The 21,706-nt window shown below is 37.2% G+C and overlaps 1 protein-coding gene across 7 annotated transcripts in view; it reads left to right on the top strand.

Moving 5' to 3' along the window:
• Positions 1-21,706, top strand: part of son (SON DNA and RNA binding protein) — a 44,953-nt gene that overhangs the window by 1,463 nt on the left and 21,784 nt on the right. For all 7 annotated transcript variants that reach the window (XR_004413952.1, XR_004413951.1, XM_033032545.1 and 4 more), the window contains exons 2-5: positions 6,726-6,889; positions 8,315-9,619; positions 11,206-11,363; positions 12,264-12,398. Coding sequence is in view for 5 of the 7 variants with exons in the window: in XM_033032545.1 (XP_032888436.1) it covers positions 6,726-6,889; positions 8,315-9,619; positions 11,206-11,363; positions 12,264-12,398 (1,762 nt within the window). In the remaining 2 variants the exon portion in view is untranslated. The remainder of the gene's footprint in view (positions 1-6,725; positions 6,890-8,314; positions 9,620-11,205; positions 11,364-12,263; positions 12,399-21,706) is intronic.

The following is a 21,706-nucleotide window of genomic DNA, read 5'->3' as shown; positions in this document are numbered from 1 at the left end:
ACTGGGAGGAGGAAGGCTGGGGCACCCAGTCTGGCAGAACATTTGCAGGCCAAAGTTGGCTCAGTGGATGCATGCCGAGCATAAACAGACCAGCAGGACCCTGACCAGTGGTCCAGAGGGCGTAGTTCAGCAAGCTGGGCAATAATCAATTAAGCAGTGCTGAGTGCTCATCCTGGGGTTCCTATCAGGTAGCCCAAGAGGCTGCTCTATGAATGTGAGATATGCTGTAACCAATTTGACTAAAAGAGTCTTCTGTAATTGTAAAATGCTAATGACATTAACATATATTTAAAATGCTGCTTGGACAATGAATATTGACCAGTAATCATTGGAAATTACTCTCAAAGTAGCGATCTTGTATGTCCATCTGAGAGATCAGATGGGGCGGTGGGTTATCAGCTAATCTGGGGGGGGGAAAGGGCTACAAGATTTGAGTACGGGTTTGGTACTGACCTATTTTGTCAGTTTGGGCATTTGTAGCTCACACATTTGTTTTGAAATATATAGTTCAGTTCAGGAAAGTTTCTGTATATAGTTTGGTTCAGGAAAGAACTGTAAGAAAAAAATATAGTTCGATGTTAATATTTCTCCCTGTAACTTTATTCATGTCTCTTCTAATTAAGTGTAGGTTCACCAGGTTAATTCCCGGGATGGCGGGACTGATCTATGATGAAAGAATGGGTCGACTGGAATTTAGAAGGATGAGAGGATATCTTATAGAAACATATAAAATTCTTAAGGGATTGGACAGGCTAGATGCAGGAAAAATGTTCCCGATCTTGGGGGAGTCCAGAACCAGGAGTCACAGTATACAAATATGGGGTAGGCCATTTAGGACTGAGATGAAGAGAAACGTTTTCACCCAAAGAGTTGTGAATCTGTGGAATTCTCTGCCACAAAAGTCAGTGGAGGTCAATTCACTGGATGTTTTCAAGAGAGAGTTAGATTTAGCTCTTAAGGGTAACGCAATCAAGGGATATGGGGAAAAAGCGGGAACAGGTTACTGATTTTGGATGACTAGCCATGAACATTTTGAGTGCTGGCTCGAAGGGCCGAATGGCCTACTCCTATAACCATATAACCATATAACAATTACAGAACGGAAACAGGCCATCTCGGCCCTACAAGTCCGTGCCGAACAATTATTTTCCCTTAGTCCCACCTGCCTGCACTCATACCATAACCCTCCATTCCCTTCTCATCCATATGCCTATCCAATTTATTTTTAAATGATACCAACGAACCTGCCTCCACCACTTCCACTGGAAGCTCATTCCACACCGCTACCACTCTCTGAGTAAAGAAGTTCCCCCTCATGTTACCCCTAAACTTCTGTCCCTTAATTCTGAAGTCATGTCCTCTTGTTTGAATCTTCCCTATTCTCAAAGGGAAAAGCTTGTCCACATCAACTCTGTCTATCCCTCTCATCATTTTAAAGACCTCTATCAAGTCCCCCCTTAACCTTCTGCGCTCCAGAGAATAAAGACCTAACTTATTCAACCTTTCTCTGTAACTTAGTTGTTGAAACCCAGGCAACATTCTAGTAAATCTCCTCTGTACTCTCTCTATTTTGTTGACATCCTTCCTATAATTGGGTGACCAAAATTGTACACCATACTCCAGATTTCGTCTCACCAATGCCTTGTACAATTTAACATTACATCCCAGCACTGTACTCCTGCAGGTACTCCTGCACCTATTTTCTATGTTTATAATGGACTATGCTCTTGCTGCTCCCTGTCTTCTGTCTCATGTGGAATGGTTAGAATTTCTTCAAATTTTCCTAATTAGCAGCATGGCAGAGATTTGGAAATTGGACTCAATTAACGTTGGGGCTCTGGTCATAATGTGACTTCATGAGTTAGACCTATTATAGGATAATTGCTACAGTTGCTTGTAAGATATTAGTCTGCTATTGCTTGATAGATTTTGTGGTAATATAACCTGAACTCCATTGTACATTTAGTTTAATATGTTTAATTTCTACTGTATACAACTTAATGCTGGGTATTTAAATTTGATTTGATCTATTTGCATTTGTGCTTGGGAATGAATGAAATATTTTGCTGACATTTTATGCTGAGTTGCAAAGAAACTGCCCTTGCCGTTCAAATGCTTACAGCTTCCCACAGAGGCTTTTTGGTGGCAAATTGCAATACCGTATTTCGCGATCATTTACATAATGTTTCCTGCTGTAAATCTGCATGGTATATATTGTGGAAAATGTGTCTCTTCAGTGAGTCAAATTGAAGAATCTTCACTGGAGGCATGCAATCACTAAAGTGCAAGTTATTAAGTCAATATAAGTTACGAATGTGCAAGTTATTAAATCAATATCAAATCTTATCTATAAAGATTAAAAGGCAGGAAAGATGGGATTAAGAGTAATGTTAATGTTTTTAAATTAAATGATTAAAAATAAAAGTGAAGAAATTAGGCTATATACATTTAAAGGTTTTTTTCCAGTACAGGTGCTCCATGGGTTACTGAAGACCTGATTTATGGAATATCAACTTTATCTATTTATTCTTCCATATGTTTTAATAAAAAATATTGATTAAATGTTTTGTAGTATTCATGAATATGGAATTAAGGAATATAGTTTAAGGAATATTGTGTTGTGTTAAGTGTTAGGATCAGTATAGAATGAAATGAAAGAATTCTAGGAAGTGTATTCAGAGTCATTTGATATGATACCTATAGAAAATGGATGATTCTGACCTGAAGAAAATCAGTTTTAATGGTCTGTTCTCAGGAACAGAACCTTGAATAACCCAGGGACTGTGTACCTTAGTATTTAGATGTAGTTGAGACTTGGAATATTGTATTAGTGTGATTATCATGTAACTTATGGGCAAGTTACACCTGTCATACATTTTGAAGCTGTATCCAGTAATGAAGTGCTTCTTGTAACAAAAGTTGTTGAACGCCAGGTCATATACACAAACACATAACTTAAACACAAAACATAAATTACACCATTTTTTTTAAAGACATTCCAAGAAATAAAAAGTAATTACTGAAAAATAGTAGTCCATAATACAGTGAATACTAGGTTTAATTGTTAGTTTTAGCATAAAATCCAAGCTAATTTAATTCAAGCTATATTACACTTGATGTGGGTGATTCCAAGTTTCCCCACTGTTGGCAATGGCACTTTGAACTGTTTGGGATTATGTATTAATAATCCCCAGTAGTTAAAGTTGTTTTAATATTTTTCCTCTTCCATACCAATAAATTGGAAGCAACTCAATGTGTTGGACAAAATGTACAAAGAGAATACAAATGGAAAATAATTTGAGAAAACCTTTGCCTATAATTAAAGCTTTCGTCATTGTTGGAATTAGCCTCGAATTTCAACGTGAATGTGTGATTGTAATATGCATTGTGAGTTACAGCTAGCTGAATTAATAGACCGAGCTTACAGATCATGATTGTAGCAACTTGATACATTGGGTGACAGGATGATGCAGTGTTGTCACGAGTTCAGTAGAGGACGTGAAATATTAGGACGGCACATTTGGTTCATGCGATTTCATGAAAATGTAATTAGTACTTGAGGTTTCATTGCTGATCATGTCTGAATTGCTCATTTAATAGTGTAAGTATCATCCCATATTATAAGGAAATTTAATGAAGCAATCTGTTCTTTTTTTTCATGATAGCATGCAGTAAAGTAATAGGTTTTTGGTTCACTGTACCTGATCTTAGTAAAGGGCCTGTCCCACTTTCCCGAGTTATTCACAAATTCTCCTGAGTTATTCACGAATTCTCCCGAGTTTTCAAACTTGCAGAATGTTCGTAAATAGGCCGTAGGAGTCCGTGGATATATCATAGCGGCCCGTTATGCCAGCCGTAGGTATGAAATTGGGGCATCAGGTAAGTCGGGACATTTTTTCCAGCCTGATGAAAAATGTCCATGAGTAAAACAAATAGCCCCGAGTACCTACGGCTGGCATAACGAGCCGCTACGATATATCCACGGACTCCTACGGCCTATTTACGAACATTCTGCAAGTTTGAAAACTCGGGAGAATTCGTGAATAACTCTGGAGAATTCGTGAATAACTCGGGAAAGTGGGACAGGCCCTTAAGCATTTATTTTTGGCAGTGGAATTAATTGTCATGTATTTTATTCAGCAAAGCTGTTCTTTCACGTCTTGTTGAAAGAATGCATTTTTGGTGTTACACATCAGTCTTATAATTAGCGACGTTCATGTTGTGCCTTCAACATAGGAAAACATTCCAAGGCTCTTCACCGGAACATAATCAGACAAATGTTGGCAGTGAGCAAATGGAGGACCTATTGGGATGTGACTAAATGCTTGACCAGTGAGGTAGGTTTCAGGAAAGCCTTCAAGGAAAGGAGGGATACTGAAGTAACAATTTCAACTATAACAGGATAGCTTTATGAAAGAAGTAGTATAATGTTCCAAAATAACATGGAAGCATGTTCAATCTTGCCAGTGTTTATCCAACAATAGGGTGGAGGAGATTGCAGGTTCCAGAATCTGCAGCTAAAAAAGGGAGAGTAGTTGGAGAAACTCAGAGAGAGGGGAGAGGGAGAGGGCAAGAGCTAGCAAGCAATAGGTAGATACAGGTAAAGGGTTGATTGGCAGATAACAGCCAGGTGGGGGAGATAGCAACAGAGGCTGGGAGGTGGTAAGTGGAGCATAAAAGGTTGCAGATTCTGCATTCTGATAAAGAAAGAGAGGAAGGTAAAGATTGAAAGTGAATGAGGGTGGTGTTAGATGACTACAACAGAGGGAGGGAAGGAGTAAGCAATAAGGCAGAACAAGATCCAGTGGGGTTGCTTGTGTGAGTGGGATGGAAGGAACAGGGTGATAGGGTAGACAAAAAAGCTGGAGTAACTAAGCGGGTGAGGGAGCAGAGAGGGTGATAGGGGCTGGGAGATAAGGTGGAAACAAAAGGGTTGGAGAGAGGATGAGGTAGAATTGGGAGTAAAGCGAAAAGGGCCAGGTGTGGGTTATCTGAAATTGGAGAAATCATTGTTTATTTCTAATGTTAAAATGGCCTGCAAAAGGGAGATCCAGTTTTCTTTAATTATGTATAATAATTACAGTTGACTTGGTTTTAAACTGTTCCATATTAAATCAAATCAGAAGGCAAAAGAGAGATTTGTAGGTGGATTAGGGGTGGCAGACTGGGTGGAGAGGGTTTTAGACAGCTCCAAAAATCTGTTAATTCAAGCTGATGTAGGCTGCGGTTAAATCTATTAATAATCTTTACATAAAATCATTGTAACTTTACATTGCCGAGAAAAGCTCCCTGTAGTCCCTGTTCTGATCCTTGGAAAGATAAATCAGGTTTAATCCAGCATTTTCATGATAATTCAAATAATTAATCAATTCCATTTTTTTAAATAAATCTACGTGAGTATTCTTTGATTTACAAAAGGGTTTTTCATTCCAAGAAAATGTTTCATTAAGCAAAATGTTGTGAATTGAAATATTTGGATGACTTGCAATGCATTATTTGTAGAGTGGAAAATGCTATAGCCAATCTACAGGTTCGTAAATTGGGGAAGTGTGCACTCAAGAAACGATGGTGCTGTAGCGCAAACTAGTGAATCCAATGTTTGCTAGTGGAGGAATATCTGTACTCTGTACTAGTTCTGCTGAAATTACAATTTCATCACTTTTTTTCTGAAAGTAACACTGAGATTAAAATGCACCTTCCTTGGTACTGATTTCCAAGAGCTCCTGAATTAGCGAACAGATAGTTGGTTGTTAATTATGATTTAATCCAAAATCATTTTTTTTAAATCATGGATTATTTTATGGATTCTTTTCTAGTATGGCAATAAATCAGGGCCAGTTTACATTAATTGAATATAATAACTGCAAATGCTGGAAATCTGAAATAAAAACAAACTTACTATCTAGAATGTCAACTCCATTTTTCTTTCTATTATCCTGACTGGGCTGCTGAGTATTTCCAGCACTTTGTTTTTTATTCCAGTTTGCATGAAACTGTGGTAGTTGCATCAGCACAATTTATTCATCAGTGTACACTGGGTCAACATACATGAGGGTACCTGCTGTTCATGACCCTGCATTTCCATTTCACTTGCCAATTGCATGTTGGTGGTACTTTCACTATTTGTTGACCAAGTTTTTTTGCGTTGGGAATCCACAGTGCTTTTCATGATCTTGCCATATTACTAAGGTATTTCCTTTTTGATGTCTTTATCATAATGGCACAGGCATACGATTATGCTTATTATTGGGCCATGGCAAGACGATGAATGCTGTTCAGAGCAATCTTTCATGAGTAAAGACATTTAATATCACAGTCCTGGAAGGATTTGAAATTTCTGTAACATTTGGAAGTAACTGCATTATTTTGAGTTCTTCCAATTGTTTGAATAACTATGCTATTCTATACCTAGTAACATCTGAAATATGAGAATATATAGGTTAGAGTGAGGACAGAATTGCTCCCTGTAATTGATTATTTGCTAGCAATCACATCTGAGGCTTGTAAATGAGTAATAGATCTTGCCACTTTTGTGGACAGTAAAGAGTTCAACAGATCTCACTTTAGTATTCACAATATATGTTGCATTATGTATATAAATAAAAGGTTAAAACGTTACAATAAATTAATTGATAACATTTGGTCCCAATTGTGAAGTAAGATTTCAACTATGGAAATATTTACAGATTTAATTTGTACATTACAAGTTTTCTTTACTATTTCAGTGGAAAGGTGAGCAATGAAGCAAATGGTGAAATTAAAACGGAGATGGAGCCGAAGGAGTCTGAAGTTGTGGTTGCTACCACAGAGGACACACAGGAAGAGCAGATTGTAAACAATAATGAAAATGCATTATCTAGCTTGGATGAAAAGCAAAGTGATAATCCTGGTGAGTATAGATGGTCTTTCTCTCCTATTCTCGATTGTTAAATAACATTATTTAAAGTTTGAACTGGATATCGTACAATATCAAAATTCATGATTTTCTGAGTCTTAATTGAATTGCTGTTAGAGTATGGAACGAGGCCATGGAAGGGTAATGCAACTAATCCCAGTCCCCTGACACTATCCTCTTTGGTAGTGCATTGCAGATCCTAGCCACTTGCTGCCTAAAAAGTGATGTTAGAAAGAACAGTTTTTATTCCTTTGCCATTGCCTTTATTCTCCTCTTCCGGTTCAGGAACCAATCAAATTCTGCTTTGCCTCTGAATCCCACAGAGAACAACTTCAGATTTTGCAGTCAATCTGTATAACTAAAGTTTATCATTCCTCAATAAATCTGTTCCTCACTCTCTAAGGCTTTCTTTGTTGATTATTATTTTTTTCTGACAAGTATTCTCCATTCTCTTCTGGACTTCCAGTTATCTATAATTTGTGGTTCAAAGTATGAATGTGCAATTCTACATCTCTCATTTCAGCATGAGCACGATCAAGATTATTAACTTTTTGCATCTTATTTGGAAGGGGCAAAATTGTATTGTGTTCTACGACAAAACGTTGTTGTATAAAAACTTCATTACATTAGAAGCCATTGCCACTCTCTGCTTTTCCAGTGTTGTGCCTAGACTAGAACACAATTCTCAAATGTATTCCAAACGGGCCAATGCTGCCGGTGGACATAACAGCAGTTTACATTTATGTAGTGCTTTAATGTAGCAAGTATATCCTTCCGGATTCCCTATTAGATATGCAAGCGAATATCTCATAAATGCCAATGTTTTGAAGTTTTTGCACAGATAAACGTAATTTATTTATGTCTGCCCATTAAACTATTAACAGACTGAATTCTGAAGTTTAATGGAATTGACTGGTGGCATTGAATCTCAAATGAAAACTGATCAGAATATTCTTGCATTTTCAATTGCATTGGTTGAATGTTGTGATACCATCCATTTAATGTTCTGGAACAATTTATTAAGTAAATCTTGGAGGTTAGCCATTATCCTCCACCTTTCCCTCTTTCCAAGTGCACTAAGCCCATTGCATCACAACAATCTACATCTTTCTGTATTTGTGATGCCATTACTGTAACATCTGATATTTTTTAACTTTCTGATGTCTACAAGAAGAATTTTAACCATCAAAAGTAAAACCAATAACGGTTATTTGTCATGTCAGTTGGTAAAAGGACAATTCAGGACGTTTAATACATTTTGTTTTTAATAGTTTTATTTCTGTAGTTTTCTATCTATGAATTTTTTTTGTGATTATTATTGAAAATGACATGTACATTAATTTTTGATTCAAAAGATAATTGATTTGTTATGATTTGCGTGTACCTTGGCAGTTGTTTATCATTATTCTTTTTATTCAGATAATAAAGAGAATATGACTGTAGACAGCATAACAACAGAACCAGTTAATTGCCCGGCGTTGGATAACAAAGAAGATAGTTCAACTCCATCAAAAAAAAGCAAAAAACATAAACATAAGCATCACCACAAGAGTAAGAAGAAAAAGAAAAAGAAGAAGAAAAAAGATGACAAGAAAAGAGACCGCGAAAGGTCTCGGTCAAAATCTCAGATAAGTCTGAAGTCAGAGCCTGACTTAAAATTAGAATCGCAATCAAAATCACACTCCAAATCGCCGCTGCGCACTGAATGTGGTAACGAAGAGAGTAAAAATTGCTCCCTTTTGATGGAATCGGGCAGCACTGAATTAAATAAAAATACATTAGAAACAATTGATGTGAATACGGTTGAACCAATAGGAGTTGAGAAAGAGTGCTCAGTGGCTGAAATTAAGCCATTGCCACAGGAAAAATGTAACATAGATGAAAATGCAAAAGAGAACATTGCTGATGACACAAATAATGGTATTGAATGTGCTACTACTGGAAATGTTCCTGAATTATTGGCTGCAGTATCAGCTTGTGATCAGGACGAGGCAAATAGATTGATCCCTGATAGAAGTTCAGACAATTTACAGTCAAGATCTACTCAGACTATTGAAGATAAAAATAAACATGAACAATCTGAAGGAAAGAGAGCGAAACGAAGTCGGTCAAGATCTCCGTCAAAATCAATAAAACATCACAAATCGCAGCCGCATTCCCACTCTCAACATTCTCCTGTAAAGAAATCATGTGCCAGCTCCATTACTAGACGACATACATCACAGAGTTCATCTTCCAGGAAAAGGCCATCGCCAACTCGACAGAGATCAAAATCAACTTCAAGGGAAAGGAAAAAACACACAGAATCATCCCCAAAGTCCAAAAGGAAATCATCTAGATCTCGTTCTATCGCAAAAAAAGAACAACGGTCAAAATCGAAATCTCGTTCACCTTTACGGATACGCCATAAATCAAGATCAAACTCTATAACAAGGTCCAAAGGCCAGTCAAAATCACGACGCTATTCTAGATCTTGCTCACGTTCAAAACGCAGGAGTAGGACTAGATCAGGTTCTCCCCGGCGATCAAAATCTGGAGTAAAACGATCACGTTCGCCAAGACCCAGGTCAAGGTCCAATGAGCGGGTAGTTCGTCCATCAGCTTCGAGAGGATACCTTAGTAGACTTGTGAGGACACGGAGGTCACCTGATTGGCGAAGGAGATCCAGATCTCCTTTGAGGAGAAAAAGTAACAGTAGAACGCCTGAACGTCTCACTGATTTGGGTAAGAGACAGCTTTATTTTCAGCATGTATAGTGGATTTCATCAAAGCTGCCTTTTTTTTTATTATCGAAGGTTATCGGCTGCAGAATCAGTTTTAAGTTCAGATAGTGGTGCTATCACATACCTTCAGAAAACTCCTGGATTCAACCCTGATCCGGGGTGCTGTATAATCTGCGGAGTTGTGGGGAATGGGAATGCTCTAAGAACTGGCTAAAATGCCACAAGGATGTGGAGTGGATGTGGAGAGGATGTTTCCACTAGTGGGAGAGTCTAAGACTAGGGTTCATAGCCTCAGAATTAAAGGACGTTCTTTTAGGAAGGAGATGAGGAGGAATCTGTTTAGTCAGAGGGTGGTGAATCTGTGGAATTCTTTCCCATAGAAGACTGGAGGCAATACCAGTGGATATATTTAAGACAGAGATAGATAGATTATTGATTAGTATGGTGTCAGAGGTTATGGGGAGAAGGCAGGAGAATTGGGTTAGGAGGGAGAGTTAGATCAGTCATGATTGAATGGCGGAAGAGACGTGATGGGCCGAATGGCCTAATTCATCTCCTTTCACATGGTCTTATGAGATGAGGAAATTCTTTAGTCAGAGGGTGATGAATCTCTGGAATTCATTGCCACAGAAGGCTGTGCAGGACAAGTGAATGGATATTTTTAAGGCGGAGATTGATAGATTCTTGATTAGTACGGGTGTCCGAGGTTATGGGGAAAGGCAGGAGAATGCTGTTGAGAGTGAAAGATAGATCAGCCATGATTGAATGGCAGAGTTGACATAATGGGTCAAATGGCCTAATTCTCCTCCTAAAACTTATGAATTTATGAAAAATCAATAAATATGAAAGACCATGATCAAAGAGAAAAAGGCTGGGCAGGATAGAAGAAGTCAATTAACTGTTTTACTACCTGTTTCACTTCATTTCTCTGTAATTCTTCGTTGTGGACAGCTGCTTAAGCTACTTCCCTTTCTTCTTCTTGTCGAGTCCACACACAAGATTAGAAGTTGTTCAGCCAGAGCTGAACACACTTCTCGGCATCTGCATGCAATGGTGTCTGTCTTGTGCTTCTTGTGCGTGATGGTGGGAAGATTAGTGGAAACAGGGCCACGACGTGAATGCTCTTTCCTTGACCCCACTTCCCTTTCTGCAAATAAGCGATTTTTTAATATCCTTTTTAATATTTTTTATATCCTTTTTTAAGGACTTGATTTGATTAACTATAGTTTAAAGGTAATTTAATTGATGTTGCCTAGAATCACTTCAGTAAAAAGGGACTTATTCCATTCACATCTGGATTCATCAAATAAGCCAGAAGTGTCGAAAAAGGGACCTATAACGTCAACTGCAATTCTTGAGGGAAAATGTGCTGATAATAGTGATGACATTTGATATCTGAAAATGGAATCAATATTGTCTCACCCTTTTGCTAAAGAGCCATTTTGTGATATGGTCTATTTTTTTGCTATAGGGCCACTTCCATAGCAGAAGGTCATTTCTAGAGAGAACAGAGTAAAAAATAATTGTCTGTTGCCCCACTGCAGAATCAAAATAATTAACTGAGGATTTATGGTTTGATTTTTACAGATAAAGCACAGTTGCTAGAGATAGCAAAAGCCAATGCTGCAGCCATGTGTGCCAAAGCTGGAATGCCTCTGCCAGCAAACTTGAAACCTGTTGTGCCTCTTATTAAAAAAGTGATCTCCAAAAAAATGGGTTGTTCATCAATACAAGAATTCACAGAGGTAAATAATATATTGATTTCCTTGTAATGCTTAGTAGTGTCTTATTTTGCTACAGGGTTCCTAATTTTTAAAGACCAGAGGTTGTAAGATATAAGAAATTTGGCTAGATTTTTGTCAGGGTTCCCTTTTATTTGAGCTTGTAAGACAGTACCATTCCAAGTTTGACCTTTATTCTCCATAACCATTTGAGATTTGGAACTCTACTCTCATCAACTAGAATTAAGTGTGCGGTGTGACCAGGGTACAGGAAGGCAGCTACTGTCTGCATTACAATACATGGAAATGGGAGAGGGGAAAGAAGGTTTAGTAATAAATTGCAAGTCCAGAAAACCATGTGGGTAATTTTATATTTGATGCTTCAGCATGGAGCCATGTCCAAATTTGTTTGGTGAAAATTCCCATATCCATAACGACCTTTCTGTCCTGGGTCGTCTCTTACCAGGGTGAGGCCACATACAAACTGGAGGAATAGCACAGGGTTTACTGGTTGAGTGCAGGAGGCTTTCATCCAGACATATTCCTTTTTGAATACTATATAAAGATAGTTAAGCTGCACATTGACATCTGGGCCTATGTTTCCCCTATTCTGATTTGCATTTAATATGACGACACAAATACTAGATAGCTATTAGAAGGAACATTGGCTATTTTCATCGATCCCTTATCAATCCAGGAAGAGAAGCTGGCAAGGCCTGGAGTCTTTGGTGAAGACCTGTGAAAAAAATAAGAAATGTAGCAATTAAACAATTAGAAGATTTGTTTGCAGGATAAACTTCAAATACCTTTACTCATCTTGAAGTTTATACTGGTAGCATTGATTTAATGGTAGCATCTACATTGTGTTTTCATTCAATGTGTCTATTTGGCTTTTTATAAATTATTTGGCTACTTCCTTCTCAGAAATGCAAGAAAATAGTGGAAAGCAATGATGATAACGAATCGGGTAGCAAACCTCGTGCCCCTCCAGAGGATGAACCATTCAGTAATCAACCAATTAAAGTTAATGAACTGAAACCCATTTCTTTCAGCTTGAATGTAAGTACATTAAATACATTAATAGAACCCAGTCATGGGTGATTTAATTTGTTTTCTTTATTATATGTCTGGATTAAGTTTAAATGGATGCCCAATAGCTTAAATGTAACATCAGATTAGCACAAATCTGTACACAATGGCATCTTGGGATCAATTCTAATTCAATGTTATAGGGTATTCTCAGGCAAAATAACAATTAGAATTTTAAAGAGTGGTTTCAAGGGACCTGTGGTATTATCAAAAAATTGTTCTCAATCCTAATCATTGTTTTATGTTTCCATTGAAAAGTGGACGCAGAATGATGTGAGAAAGCAATTGCCCTTGGCCTAGGTCTACTGCCATCCATGGTTAACTGGTCTGCTGCTGCTTTCATGGACTTGAATGAAATTAAGAGTTTCATTAATGGTACTTTAATTCAGCCCTAGCCAATTGATATCAAAAGCAAAGTAAAGCTTTGATGAGCAAAGCTTATCAAAATTTGATATCTCCAGTAAGCTTAGAAAACTTGGGGTGACTAAGTCAATTGACTATAAATTAAGTATGAATTATAGTCAATTGACTATGTTAAGTATTGACTGTAAGTCAAGTATAAATTGAGGAGGTCCAGGAATAGAATGATGCAACCCGCTATTTATGAGAATCTTAGCATACGATATATAAATACTCCAATTTGACATTTTATCCTAATGGTGACCATGATGACATTGAAATAAGGGAGGTGCTATATATCCCCATAAGCCTCTTTGCTGTTTGGTAGGTTACGACTGAACAGTGGCCTTACAAAGTACCTTTCTTTTCCCCAATTCCCTTCATATTTATTAAACATCTCTCAATGTTGAGTTTAAGATTAACATTTGATTGAGTATTAATTTGCTTTTATGGAAGAGTTCCAAATTTTTGCTACTCCTCTTCGTAGAGATAACTTCTCACTTCTGAAAGATCTGGGCCCAGCTGTCAAGTAATTCTAAACGAGCAAAACATTTCACTTTCCATTCTATCCGTTCCCATCTTAATAACTTGAAAATGTTAATTGAATCGCCTCATAACCATCTAAATTTGTAGTTGATTTACCTTGCCTGTTTCTTTTAATACATTTTTGGTAGTTCTTATTATCTGCTTTGTCAACCTTTGCTGTTCAATATGCATATCCCTATCTTATGGATCTGTGCTAGTTACTGTCTTTTTAACTCTTTAATTTTAGTTTATTTGTCTTTTGCCCCTTTCATTGTCCATTGCTTCATTTTGAAATAGAACACTTCCTTCTTTTTAGGGTGTAAGCTGGTTGTGTATTATGTTATTTTTTTTAATACCCCCAACTGTTCTGCTGTGGCTTTAACCATGCACAAATTCCTCCAGATTGCCATTACCTTTGTGTCATCACATTGTCGGCCTCAACCAATTCTAAAATCTTAGCTGTTGCTGTGTGTTTCCATTCAGACTCTGCCTTGTATTAAGATTGTAATTGGGGAAATGTTAGCAATATATTTTAGACTGCGAACTAACCGTGGTTCATTACTAAATATGACAATGTGTCCTATTTCCTTGTTATTTCTAAGAATAATGGGCTAGACTGCACTGATGGTGACTGATAGTTTTATAGGGACTCATTGCCCAGCTACTGCACACTGTCAACAAATTCTGACCTGTTCTTGCACACTGCATCACTGAAGTATGGCATGTGCTGGAAGTCAGATATGCTCATATCCAAATTTGTGCTCCTTCCCTGGACTGTGTCCAGGAGTAGTTTTAATTAAACTGAGCTAAGGAACTAGATGCCCTTTCTATCTGGCCCCTAACTTTTACAAAATGGGTGTTTATTTGACGAGAAACATAGATTTGCTTTAAAATGGTAAGTGAGGCAAATGGTAAAGTGGTTTGTTTATGATCTGTTATTTTAATTAATATTGATTTTAATTAAATGTGGACAATTTTTCAATTAAATGTATTTGAACTGTTTTCTGAACGTCCCGGTTCGTCAAAGATATTTAGAGATGGGAAAGACGTGACAGCATAAGCTATCAAAGATTATCAGGACATTCCACAGCCTTAAACCTTGTTGCTGCTTATTGCACCTCATTGCACTTTGCTGTGGCAATAATGGTTCCAGGGCATTAGAAGCTACTTGGTCAACAAAGATAAGTGTAAAGAAGGAGTAGCATGAGGGTGTATTTATGATATGGCTGGTCTGAAGAGTGATTTGGTTATTGTTTCAGAAAGACTCAGTAAATGAGCAGAATAAGTGTCCTTTTACAAACATGAACTAGTGTCTGTATTCCAGTCCAGGATATGTGGCCTCTTTTTCCTTCTCCTGACCCCTCTTTACCCTCTGTTAAATGCACCCTACGTTTGCTACGTGTACATTTTTTTGCATTAGTGTATTCTAACTTTTCCAAAACTGCTGTTGGAGGCCAATACACACTGAACTGTGACAATTATTGAGGTTGTGGCAGATGGTACACAAATAGGATTCAATACATGAAGTTCAGTTAGCTATGCAAGAAATTTTCCAAAAAAACAAAAAAACATTGATCTGATGGTGTTGAATCCTTTCCAAGGAAAACAGAACAATTCTTTAAGATTGGTTATATGTCAATTTTATGTCTGCATTCACTTCTTTATATACTCTTGACTTCCTGTTATGGTTTTGTCACACTTGTCACTTCCATTACAAAATCCTACAACATATTTAAAATTAGATCAGCCTGCTTAATGTTGTCACTTGGTGGAAGGATTCTTGCCAACTAGTTCAAATGCTACTTATTCCCCAAGTTTTAATTAGCATTCAGTAATTAAATAACTGATAACAGATTTAAAGTCGGAAATGTTGTGATGTGTTGTTAAGATGATTCCTCCTTAATGACCTCCTCCCGCTCTACATCTTTGCTCTCCGACCCATTTTCTTCAGCGCTCCATTCCACGAGCCTGCTGGATTGGGGTTTCAACTTGAGTCTACCTAGCACAATCTCACTTGGCTACGAAGGCTTGTGAGCTGGATGAGCTTCAACACTAATAATTGCCAGTTAGTTATCAAGACTTCCTTTTGCTTTCTTAGTGTTGCTTCCCATCTATATGTTCTAGAGCTGGTCCATATCCAGTTGAGCAAGCTTGGATTCTCCAGAATTACAGCTACTCAGATAAACTGCATTACGTGCAGTCTATCAATTCACACAAACACTTGTGTTGCATTTCTATTTTCTCATGGACTGGTTTCCAGTGAGGGTGGAGGGGAGGGAGGAGTTAAACAGTAACTGAAGATTTTAACAATGTTTTTTAGGATTTATAATCAGTTATTGCTTAAAGATCCATATGGACCAGGAAGATCATGGCTGATTTCCAGTCCCCTGGTAAATTAGCTGTTTTGAGTTTGAATAGCAGTGGGATATATGTAACAGCTCATAATTCCTGGGATAAGGAAGGAAACCTGTTCATCACACTTTACGGGCTTGGGACAACTGGAAAGTGTGAATGTTGTTTTGAGGCAGGTTATCAATGAGATTCCTCCTCCTGGATACCTGTACAGATTTGTCATTTAGATGAAAATACTAGGACTGAAAATTATGTTAGCTCTGGGATAATAATGGTGGGAGGAATAAAACGTGTAATCTTGAATCAAAATTGTTTCTTAATATGTTTTTCTGCCATCCCCCAGACTCCAGTATTTAAACCATTGTCCAGCTACCCACAGTAGAAACCTTTTGCAGGTGCTATGTCTGCAGCAATGAAGATTGTGGTCCAAGCTTGGTTCCAGTGAGCACATTGAAATTCATTTTGATACTGGGGTGTGTAGTTTCAGAGAAGTCCACCTGAAGCACCTGATACTCGTTATTTACATTTCTGAAAGTACTCCTTCTATTATGACGGAGCAATGGATCGACTACTTCAGGCATGTTTCCCTCAAGGTCGGAAAAATCGTCCAAAACTGAACCCTTCTTCAGATGTTTATTCATTACTTCCCATTTAGAATGGAATAAGTAGAAGTAGCTTATTCCAAGCACAACAGTTGAAGTTGCCCCGTTTCCCAGGAAGGATCGGTGTAGATTCCTCCCTGTTTGTAAGACTCTGCATTGCTCACCAATGTTGATGCAGAAAACGTGGCATTGCAGTTCAGCTAACATCAGAAGAATTAATTTCATGTTTCTGATAAAGACATATTGCTTCAGCTAGAAACATTACATGATATGATCTATAGTTTCCAGGTGTGTGTTTGTGCTTTATTCCTGCTGCTGGAGGAAAAAAATAATTTTTGCATATTCTTCAATATGTAATACATTTTAGTGATTGTTTGATACTGCTAGTTTTTAGTTTTGTGTGTCTTTCATTCCAGAACATCATTTGCTGTCATCTCTGTAATAAAATTATTACACTAATATCTTGTGAATATAGTTTTAATTTTCTCATCACTCCTACCCCACCTCTTCAAAAGTGCTATTCCAGGTTGGTATATGGTCCACAAGTCAGCAGTCATGGGTATATATAAATTTGAGACCAGAAAAGGCCATTGGTGTTCCACAGCCCAATCCCAATCTGTATAGAGTCTAGAATTATCTGTGAGGAGTCTAGAAATGCTAGACCCTATTTTGTTCCAGCTAAGATTTGTCAATTCAGTGTAGAGCACGTATGAAGATCAAATCTACAGTGGGGTTTCTTGTTTGTTTGACCAATGTCCACGTTTGCCCACTTTTTATTTTGTTAAGACTAAAACATCACCTTCCTTTTGTTGAGATTCACTTTTTTGACCCAGCCACTTTTGCAGTTAATCTACCTTCAATAAAATATACCATATCAAGCACTTACTCAACTATGAGAGTCTGAAGTTGTATTTAAACAATGCTACCCTCTTCAAACTGTTTCAGAAATATACCACGTTATTTAGTAATAAAGAATTTTAAATTGTAGACTGTATTCCTTTTTAAGATATTATTTTTAATCTGCTGCGCTTTGCAAAATTTGTATTTCCTTTGATCTTTTTTAAAAAGTGGCTTTAGTATCATGCTTTCATTGTGCACCAAGGGGTATGATTGAGTTCCTTTGAAGTATGTTTGGTTTACACAGTAGAAATCTACATAAAGCAGTTATTAATTCTATAAAGTAATATTCATTAAAATAACACTCTTTCTTTGCCCCATTTAAAAAATTCCCCTTAACTCCTTTAAAAAAATAAATAAATAAAAGCCTGACTCCTGTTGTGCCATAGCTCCACATTCTAAACCTAGGCATGATCTTCACCATATTGCTGCCTCTGCTTATAAGTCCAATGCTTTACCCATAGCATGATTTAAAGTGCACGGACAATAGTCAGTAGTGGACCATGGCTTTGCTGAGGTAATTGCCAATTGTTATGCCACTTTTGTCATTTTATTGTAGGATTAACTAAAATCTAGGGTGTGTCTGTGGAACATCCTGCTGTGTACCACATCAACATCCTGCTGAATGCCATATCAACAAATGTTCCTCATAAATAAATCACCAGAGCTTGGACTATTCAATTTCAGAAGTTGAAGAATGTGGTCATATTTTGTATTTCAGATCAGTTACAGAATATCTGCCACAATTTCAAACTGATGAACTTTTTCCCCCCCAATATTTTACAATCAATTGCTAGAAAAATCTCATCTGGGCATTTAGATATGATTATGTGCATGAAATCCAAGCATATATTAAACTCTTCCCTACCCATTCCATTCTTTGTGTCAGTCGATTTCCCACCTGAGAAACCCTTTACATCTTGTCTTATGTGAATGATTCAAGTTTTCTTGGGCTTACAATTTTAAGCTTCATAAATCAGTAAGCATATTCTAATTTGGGTCATCTTATCAATATGTTCATAGAACGTCAACTTCAGCTGGCATCATTCTCTTTGGGGTAGAGAAGAGATAAATGCGACGAGTGGTTATCAAAGTATTAATTCACTTTGAAAGAATTACAATTTTTAATGACGTTGATGTCCATCTACCTGATACATATAAACGTATTCTAAATGTACCAACGCACTTAAACATGTGTGAAAAACAAAATGTTGGCAATCTAGAATTATAAACAGAAAATGCTGGAAATTTACAATGGGTTATGTGGCATCTGGAGAGCAAAACAAGTTAATGCTTCAGATCTATGAATTGCCTTCAACGTGAGATGTGTACTGTTCCCTGTGCATAGATGTTGCCCGACCAGAGCAGTTCCAGCATGTTATTGTTCCTTCATTCAAATGTGTCTGAGACCAGACTATTTTGGCTGAATTTTGTGGCATTCCATGTCTGAATGCTAAATGCAATATTCCATTTGAGCATGAAACGCATCTATGGCAAGTTTGATTCTATTCCCACAGTTTTTGACCTTTTCAACAAATTTGACCGAGCAGGGAACTGAATAAAAACCCTCCTTCATCATCCGTAAGGAAATAAATTTAAAGTTTCAGATTGATGATTTTTCATCAAAACTGATGAAATTCTGATAAATGATTATTGACGAATCATTAATGCATTTTCTTTTTCCACAGATGCTGACTGAACTCCTGAGTATATCCAACACTTTGTGTTTATCTCAGATTTCTGGCATCTGTATTTGTTATTTTCCTATTCAGATCCTTTTTTGTTTTTTTTATAAAATTCTGGTTTGGAAAGAATAAAATTATACATAGCCTTTTACTTCTTGCATGTCTGAGATAATTTCAATACAATTCAGGTCAAGTAGAGTTTATTGTCATGTGCACAGGTACGGTGAGGTACAGGTACAGTGAAAATCATGCTTGCAGTATCATCAAAGGCACATTGGCAAACACAAACAAATTGTACATAAATCACACCATTTATAAAAGAAAGAAGATGGGGGTGGGGAGAAGAGTGCACAACATAATCAGAAAAAAACCCAAGTCCATTGTAGCGCATGAGATATTCTGTAGTGCTCTGTTGTTGAGGTTGTTGTAGGGTTGTGCGAGTTGGTTCAAGAACCCGATAGCTGTAGGAAAGTAGCTGTTCCTGAACATGGTGTACTGGTGTACAACGTTGGGCTTTTGACCCTCTTGCCTGTTGGTATCTCTGTGAAGAGGACATGGCCCAGATATTGGGAGTCCTTGACGATAGATGCTATCTTGAAGTGCTTTTCATGGGGGGGGGGGGGGTTGTACCTGTGATGCACCAAGTTCAGTATACCAGTCTGCAGCCGTTGGAGTTTCTGTGCAGTGAAATTGCCACATGAAGCCGATATGCAACTTGTCAGGATATTTCTAGTGCATCTGTGGAGGTTTGTTAGAGCATTTGGAGACACACCAAATCTCTTTAAACTTCTAAGAAAGTAGAGGCACTGGTGCATCACCTTCATGATCACACATGTGCTGGGCCCAGGACAGGTCATTGGCGATATTAATAACCAGGCAACTAAAGCAGCTAACTCTCTACCAGCAACCCGCTGATGAAAACTGGTGCATGGTCTCCCAACTTCCCCTTTCCGAAGTCACGATTAGTTCCTTGGTCTTGTTGATGTTGAGTGAGCTAATGCAAACTATGAATGAAGCATGACCTGAATTAAAAGGTTTAAAAGTGCTACACATATATTTAGCGCACTAACCTGTCAAATATACTTTTCAACAATAATTTAACAGTATGTTGAAAAAATTAGTTGATTGCACTTTTGCTTAAATGTTACATAGACCCTGCACAAATTTTCAGTTATTGTAAACGTGCCAATTTATTGTATTTCACATTTGAACTATTCTTTCATTGAAAATATATATTTGCATTACTTTTGGTATATTTAAATATTGATAATCTGCAAAAGAAATTCACTTCATGTAATGGATATTGCAATAAAATCAAACACATTAGCAAACAGTTAATACACATGTTGAATAATGCGTAAATCTGAAGTATAAACAAATTACTGCAAATGTTTGGCAGGTGAAATAGCCCATGCAGAGAAAAGCAAACTTGTTTCATGTTACCTTTCGTAAGAGCTGAAACATTAACTTGATTTCTCTCTGCACTTGTATCAGGCAGGTTAAATAGCATTTCCTAACTTTTACCGTTTCCACTAATCTCTGTTGTTAATTACATTGTCCGAGGTATATATAACAACTGTCTCCTGGCTGCAGAGAACTAACTGGAATTATTTATAAGTTATCCGTTATGACAGTAAGCAAATAATATTGGTGGGTAGGTGAAAATTAGATATTTTCTTCGGGTTTGGAGGAAAGATGTGTGGATACTTTTTTCTAATTTGTATCAATGAATTTGATTTTTTTTAAAGCAATTTTGCAAATGTTACCTAAACAGGGAGAGATGATGGAAGGAATCAGTACAGACTGAAATGGCTTTTAAAAAAAAAAAAAGGAAAGGACAGTTGAATGTTATTGTAAATGGGTATAAATGTATCTTTGAACAGTTTAGAGATTCAAATTATTGGAATGGTTAAGGACTAATTGATTCAGCATGTTTTTCAACTTGTATCAGTCAGCAATGAATACCATTATTGCTCTGCTTCAGCAATCAATACAAAGTTTACTTGCATTGGTGCAATAGTAGAATAGGAATTAATGGAGGTGGTGTATAAACTGCAGTTAACAAGTCAGCCACACCTTGATTATTGTAACAAGTTGAAACCTAGCAAAATGGCATCAAAACATGATGCAATCAGAACCTCTCGGATGCAGATTAAATTTACTACTTTGTCCACACCAGGTCATCATCTGCAATACTGTTTTAGTTTTCACCCTCAATTCCACCCTGTCATGTCTGCACTGTATATCCATTTATGGTGATGTGAATTTCTTAAAAAACTTTGGATTCAAGCCTTGTTCCTGAATTTGTGCCGGTAATCTAAGGTGGTGTTGCAGCACAGCTGAGTTTGCTGCGTTATTGGAGGTGAATCTTTTGAATAAAACATGAAACCATGAGTCAATGTGTTCTGATGGAGGAAAATGATTCCATGGTACTATGAAGAAAGGGGAATATCCCCTGGTTCCTGGTTAAAATTTATCCATCATCCATCGCAATCAAAGAGATTAACCAGTTCATTTTTGTAATTTGCTGTTCGTTCAATGCTGTTAAACACATGTAGTAATTAGCTGCTTGATTTACGTAAGCTACCAGTCATTACACTTCAATATGAAAATTTATGAGATGTAAAATGATCATTAAAGGCACTGTTTAAATGCACGTTCTCTCTTTGTTAATCTCAATCAACTGCATCTCAGAGTGCTTCCTTTTACTTCAATATCATTATTTAATTCTCATCCATGACATCCATATCTATTGCTATCAGATGTCTTGCCCATTGCTATTTCTGTAATTTCCTTTGGATCTGCAATGTTTCTGTTT

Source organism: Amblyraja radiata, chromosome 14 (assembly GCF_010909765.2).
Source record: "Amblyraja radiata isolate CabotCenter1 chromosome 14, sAmbRad1.1.pri, whole genome shotgun sequence".
Taxonomy (NCBI): domain Eukaryota; kingdom Metazoa; phylum Chordata; class Chondrichthyes; order Rajiformes; family Rajidae; genus Amblyraja; species Amblyraja radiata.
The sequence above is the reverse complement of the archived record's forward strand: the minus strand, read 5'-3'. Positions and strand labels throughout refer to the sequence as shown.